This window comes from Sinocyclocheilus rhinocerous, unplaced genomic scaffold (genome assembly GCF_001515625.1).
Source record: "Sinocyclocheilus rhinocerous isolate Xijiao unplaced genomic scaffold, SAMN03320098_v1.1 scaffold1168, whole genome shotgun sequence".
Classification (NCBI taxonomy): domain Eukaryota; kingdom Metazoa; phylum Chordata; class Actinopteri; order Cypriniformes; family Cyprinidae; genus Sinocyclocheilus; species Sinocyclocheilus rhinocerous.
Genome location: NW_015650373.1, coordinates 1,317,079 through 1,323,708, shown reverse-complemented (window position 1 = coordinate 1,323,708; position 6,630 = coordinate 1,317,079). Strand labels below are relative to the sequence as shown.

Below are 6,630 nucleotides of genomic sequence, written 5' to 3'. Positions count from 1 at the left end.
AAATCCAATTAAAAATAAATCAGCATTTAACCAGCACTAGGCTTCAATTTGGATAGATATGAGGAGAAAAAAAACACTATTTATTAGCATAAATTCAAGTATTATTTAAAATTTGCTCTTAAGAGTCTAACTTCCATGCTGATATGTAACAGACAGTGACGAGTTATGAGCTACAATACAAACATGATGAACGTCTCATTAAGATTTCATAAAGATTTCATTGAAGACATGATGCTATGTTGCATTATTGTCACTAAAGCGAATATTTTTATTATTTTTATCATATATTGCGAATATTATTTGCTCAAATCTTTGTTTGCTTCACTAAAATTAAATTTTAGCAAATACTGTCAACTGTCAGGACTACTGAAGGTAATCCAATCTAAACTAATCCAGGAACACTTACATTTCCAGGCCTTCTCGGTTACTGACCACACATCTGATGTTATAAATTTAAATATCGAACACATTGTGTAAAAGCACAATAAAGTTTCCTATCCAAATATACACTAAGTATACAAAATGAAAGATGTACAATATTATATGTTTTAACATTATTAATACTCTTTAAATTATAGCACTGCTGTTCCCAAATAGCATACACTTATCCCTCTGACACATACATATATTTACCTAAATACAAAATTTCAATAAAATCCTACTATATCTATTAATTCTTCACATGATCCCTTTGCGTTTCTCTGTCTTCTATTGTACAGTATGTTTAATAAACACTAAAGAACACAAGCATTTTTTCTTGTGCTTTTCCAAACAGCCACACAAAGCAGCTGCCAAGAACAGTCACGCACTGTAACACAGCATTGATTCATGTTTAAAAAGTGCTATTCACCAGGGACGAGCAGACATTATTGTATTTTTTCCTCCCAGTTGATCAATAATGGTTTTAATCTTCAATATCAACATTTTGACGACAGTGAAATCTTGTATTTTGTATGGAGGCCTACGTTTTTGTATTGTTTGAGAAGCCGATAGCCTCCATTTGTTTCCCTGTTATCCTTAAAATGCGCCGTTGATGGAACGTCACAAGAAAATTGTGTTGTTAAACAGAATCAAACTTATTTTAAACAATGACGGATAAGAATTAAGATTTTGAAACTGGTCCATGTAGGCTGGAATGATTTCAATACTTTCATAATACCTGATATGAGTTAGAGAACAGCAACAGCTCTCTGAGGGCACCACCTCCCAAGACACAGTGCAGACACACTCATGCAAAGCTACAGTAATTGCACATAATCACCACATATCTGAACTTAACGTCACCACCCTACTTGCTGACGCAAGATTGCAGTCAGAGGCGAAAGGAAGAGATAATACAGCCTTTTACAGCTAGATTTAGCCGTTCACACGCCAGTCCAGATCCATTAGGAGACCAAACAATGAAGCAATGTGGGCAGACACTGCTAGCCAAGATTAGCATCATTAGCATTAGCAATTTTCTCAGCTGCCAGAGCAGGAGATAAAGGTTGCCAGACGGTTCTCATTCCTTGTCGTGTTGACCTCAGCCGGACCTCTCTGGATGAGGCTGGCTGGGATTTGAGATGTGCTGAGGCATGGTCTCAAAATGATAAGCCAGTCTTGGTATCTCCCAGCATCTAGAAAGTCTGAGAGAAGGATGTGACCTCATTCAAAGATCTCCATCAGAGGGGGGTAAACACAACCTGAAGAGCCTGTGATGAGGATTAAAAAAGGGGTTGGTTACTGTAGATGTTTCATTCAACTCCGAAGCCAAACCACCAGGAATAGTAACTTTCAATTTTTATTGTCAGTGAGGTCATTAAATAGCAAGAGTCAGTGATACCTGGGAGCACAAGGTGGCATCTGGTCCATCACTCTTAGATTTTTGGCAGAAATCTCCACTCTGGTGCCCTATGAATATAGACAGTCATTATTGCCTGTTGGAATACTGTCAGAATAGCTCAAACGTCAGTATTCATATTCCAAAACATGTTAAAGAGTTTCATCAGAACATTTAGTTTCGACTTTGTCTGTTTCTGAGGATATAACACTAGTTTGTTGCTCAAATTACCAACAACTCTTTTATCCTTTAGCCTACGTGCCCACACATATTTATTGATATATTCAAGCATATGTCAAGCACTGAAGGTGTGTAGGCACGTATTGTATCTGTTAAGGTTCTTATTATTATTCTACTTCTCACATAATAAGGTGGCCTATAGAACCGTATGCTTAAAGTTGTGAAATTTAGCACACTGATTAGGCAGAGTTTCAATATATCTGGTGCCAGTTTTGGAGTTAGTCTCTCAAAACAAGATTTTGCCATTTTTAACACTTATTCAAACTCCTACAGTTTTCATCCGACTGACCAAATTTGAGTCAGACCATCTGGAGTTGATGCCAGTCAAAAGCTTTTTGATATTGCTTACAGTTCAACAACCTGGATGGCAAGGGCACCATAGAAAAAGTTAATACATATCTTCTCAACCGCCGCACTGAAAATTGCTGTGTATAATTACTTACCATAGTTTTAAGGGAAAACATCACCGATTTTTAACTAGCTTGGTATTGTTATTAAGTCAGCAGTATTATGTAAATGAACAATGTGTACCCTTTCCATGTTACATGCATCCAAATATCTCAGTTTATTTGTTAGCAAAAGTCTGTCAGTGTTTTGCACCATCCGGCAGATTTTGCTGACAAATACACATGGATATGTGAGAGCCAGTAACCTACAAAACTGGCTGAAAATCTGTGAAGCTGTCCTTTAAGTGCACAGAAGCATTTTAGTGGCCACCTACTGGCCAAATGCATATGGTAAATCACAGCATACGGAAAGTCATGCTTCTTCACTCCATACAGTACAAGTCTGGAAAAATAGTTTGTTCACACTGAAAAAAGTGCACCTCAAATACCCAGTATGATGCCCTTATTTAACAACCTTTTACTGTATGTGTCAGTGCCATAATGCCTTAAGCATCACCTGTTGCCAAACCAAAAGATATAACATAACACATATCAACTTTGTAACTACTTTTGTTTCTAATTATACAATTGGCCATTTTATGGGCAAACGAATCTATTCAATCATACAACATGCATGTAATTGGCCCAGAAGTTGCTACTAGCAGCTATGTTTCAGTGTTTATTCGTTTATAATGTCTGTGTGTTGTGTATATATACTATATAGTTTCTTTTCTATTTAAATTGTATTTATCTTTCTCAGTCTCTTTCCATTAATATAGATTAAGTGAAATAGAAAAGAAAAAGTAAATAAAACAAAAATATACAATAATCATCGATTAAAAAAAAGCACTAAAACTAAATCTGGCCTCACTTCAGCTAGTCTGCAGTGGCCAATTTGGCAGGAGGTATTTTCTACCAACCACAGGATTGATTTTGTAAGTTTTAATGACATAAGGTGAGCGGTTTGAAATAGGTGTCATATGCTGTACCTGCTTACGCATGATGTCCATGGTCTGCATTAGGCAACGGGGCATGAGGCCGTGGTTTCTGGCTAGAGTAATGGCCTGCTCCAATGACACAGTCAGAGTACACCTACACAGAACAAAAACCTTAGTCAAGAGGCAGTTTAGACAATCTGTTATAGATTTACCTCAGTGTAGCAGTAACCTAGGATATAAATCACCATTAGATGCACATTTGAGCAAGAAATAAAAGAAAGTCAAAATAAAATATAGTTTACAGTAGAAACTTGACTGTGGCTCCACTTCAGTAGTAAGAGGCTTAAAGATAAGAAGCGTGTGTTTTGAGCTGTCACTCAATAAAACTTTATTCCCATCTGTGGATTCACAATTGACTACTGGATCTAGAACAACATGAAAACAACATTTCATACTATTGATCAATTTAATACATCCTTGCTGAATAAAAAAAACAAACAAACAAAAAAACTTACTGACCAAACAGTTGAACGGTTGTATATAGGGATATTACCTGGTCTATTTTCATTGCAGTGGAATTTGAGTCTGAATTTGATTTCTCTAGATAAAAAGCCCTGAAAAATGAAAGATATTATATAAAAAATGAGCACTTTTTTGCCATTCAAACCTTCATTACATAAATTATTTACTTAATGAAATGTCTAACTTACATTTTTAAAGTTATCTTTTAAAACGGTTTAATTTCAATTAGTTTAGCAGCAAAATTAAAATCAATCAAAACTGCAAGGTCACTCTGTATGATATCCACATGCCCCTAAAGGGTATCTGTACCTGAGCTTGCGGTAATAACCTTTGACCTTCTCCAGTGACAGAGCATTTGTACACTGCTGAAACTCTTCCATGGCAACAAAATCCTGAGACAACACACCCTCTGGCTTCTCCAGTCCTGATAAAGATTAAGAAAATACAGATGAATGTCATGCTTTGCCCAGTGCTGTAGTGCTCTCCACATACCACTAGATGGAGACCAAAACTCATCAATGAAACCGAGTGGCTTTAATTAGCTCTATCTATCTATCTATCTATCTATCTATAAACTAAGAAAAATAACAAAAACAATAAAAATGTCAAATAAATAAAGGACACTTCTCTTGCCTTGATTCATTCTCATCACATTGCATGCCTGGCATCTTAAGAAGCAGCATAATTAAGAAGGCAACCTTTTTGAACAGCCTATAGTGCCTCAAAATATAACCTCAGTAAGCAGCTCACAAAGTTTTAGAACCGTAAATTACAAATGAAACATTTAGAATGGAAATAGTAATTTATCTTGTTCTGTTTGTCTGCTCCCACCTCTAGTGAAGAGGACTGATTGAAGCTTCAAAGAGCCTCCGTTCTGCAGTCTTGTTGGCAGCTCACTGAAATGACAGCTGTCCAAGAACATTGTCACCCTGATGGTCTGCCGACTGCCTTCCACCTGGTAATGCACAGATGTGTCTGAAAAAAAAAGTGCATTAAAGGATGCATGAGTCACAATGAGAGACTATTTACAATTCTATGCAATTTCAATCTTTTTCCTTCACACAAGTTCATTTAAGAAAAGTCTGCACCCGTACATACTGTATACAGTATCCTTTATGTTTGAGGTCACACTGGGAACCTTGTCAGGTTAATTAGGTTGAAAATAGCCTGATGAGATGAGTAAAGGCAGTAGGGCTGGGCGATATGGCAAAAATATCTTATCGATAATCGCCTTTAAAAATATTGTGATATCCGATAATATCGTCTACCTAAGCCCCACCTCCACCACGCCCCGCCCCCGCCGAGACAACATTGTAACATGCACCATAAACACACACCATGTTCAATTTGGTCTTAATTATTGCCACAAAGTTTTTACTTTTCTTAGTTTGTGCTTAAACTAACAGAAAACATTAGCTTTGCTGTTATTTTGGTGTTGCTAATCATTTCCATTCAGTCTGAAATGAATTTGTTTTGTGAGGAGAACTGTTGAGGATGTTTCCTTGTTTCCGATGTTTCTCTTTCTTTTTGGCATTATCGCCTGTGTAGACACATTTCATGATGGTAAGTTTAATAAGTTTAATTTCCTTAATTACAACAATTGCAGCGTTGTTTTTAAACTTGTAGTCAAACTATAACGTATTTGATATTTATCATGTATGACTAAAATCATGCAGGGATTAAAAACTAATTTTGAGCAAAAACGTTAAGGTTTTTTTTTTTTTTCCCCTTCTTTCTTTTTACTGTATGTGTCAGTGCCATAATGCCTTAAGCATCACCTGTTGCCAAACCAAAAGATATAACATAACACATATCAACTTTGTAACTACTTTTGTTTCTAATTATACAATTGGCCATTTTATGGGCAAACAAATCTATTCAATCATACAACATGCATGTAATTGGCCCAGAAGTTGCTACTAGCAGCTATGTTTCAGTGTTTATTCAATAACTGCTTTATTTATTTAGAAGCAGGGCAATTTAAATTTCATTTTTGTATTGTAATTTTTATTTTATTAATCAAAATACAACGCCCAAAATATTATATTCAGTGTTGGGCTGCCGAAACTCCGAACGCGTACATGTTGAGGGGCGAGCTGAGAAGCCTATAATGTCTTCATCTGTTTGCAACAAAAAACTTTATAGTTTTGCTGTAAATGAATTAAGAATTTAGTGCTATATCTCAGCTTAATTAAACATAATTATATTGTATACACGGTTTAAAAAATCTGTCAAAAATATTGCACTGAAATGTGCGCTGAAGGAATTTGCTCATTTTAATTATACCTGTCATGTTTGTGGTTTTTCATCATTATACAGTCTGTTTAAAAAAATATTCAGAAATACATGAAGTACTACTTTTTGTCTTTTTTCCATTAAACTTTTATTAAACTGTAAGGATAAATTATATTGGAACGCATCTCCAAAATAATCGCATACACAGATGCACGTTGCCATTACAGTAGTCAGTGCCGAACAACAGGCAAATAAAATATAAACTGAGGTTACAAAAGTGATTCAGTCAAGATCAGTGAGGATTTTCTTTTCTTTTGTTCTTTGATTAACATTAATGACTGGCGGCAGCGGCTGCTGTCAATGCACGGATCCAATACACCCTTGTTTTCTTTCTCAACTCTTTACGTTCACTTAAGACATAACCGATTGTATTTATGGGATATTTTGATATAATTCTGTTTGTATTTGTCCATTCGATATGTAAAAATGC

General features: G+C 35.6%; 1 protein-coding gene across 1 annotated transcript in view; it reads right to left on the bottom strand.

Moving 5' to 3' along the window:
- Nucleotides 1-3,321: 3,321 nt before the first annotated feature.
- LOC107711923 (phosphatidylinositol 3,4,5-trisphosphate-dependent Rac exchanger 1 protein-like) overlaps nt 3,322-6,630 on the bottom strand; it is an 83,217-nt gene continuing 79,908 nt past the window's right edge. Inside the window, exons 34-39 of the mRNA XM_016517014.1 lie at nt 4,737-4,880; nt 4,215-4,329; nt 3,937-3,997; nt 3,596-3,612; nt 3,435-3,537; nt 3,322-3,357 (exon numbers count right to left, since the gene is read on the bottom strand). Coding sequence (XP_016372500.1) covers nt 3,322-3,357; nt 3,435-3,537; nt 3,596-3,612; nt 3,937-3,997; nt 4,215-4,329; nt 4,737-4,880 — 476 coding nt within the window. The remainder of the gene's footprint in view (nt 3,358-3,434; nt 3,538-3,595; nt 3,613-3,936; nt 3,998-4,214; nt 4,330-4,736; nt 4,881-6,630) is intronic.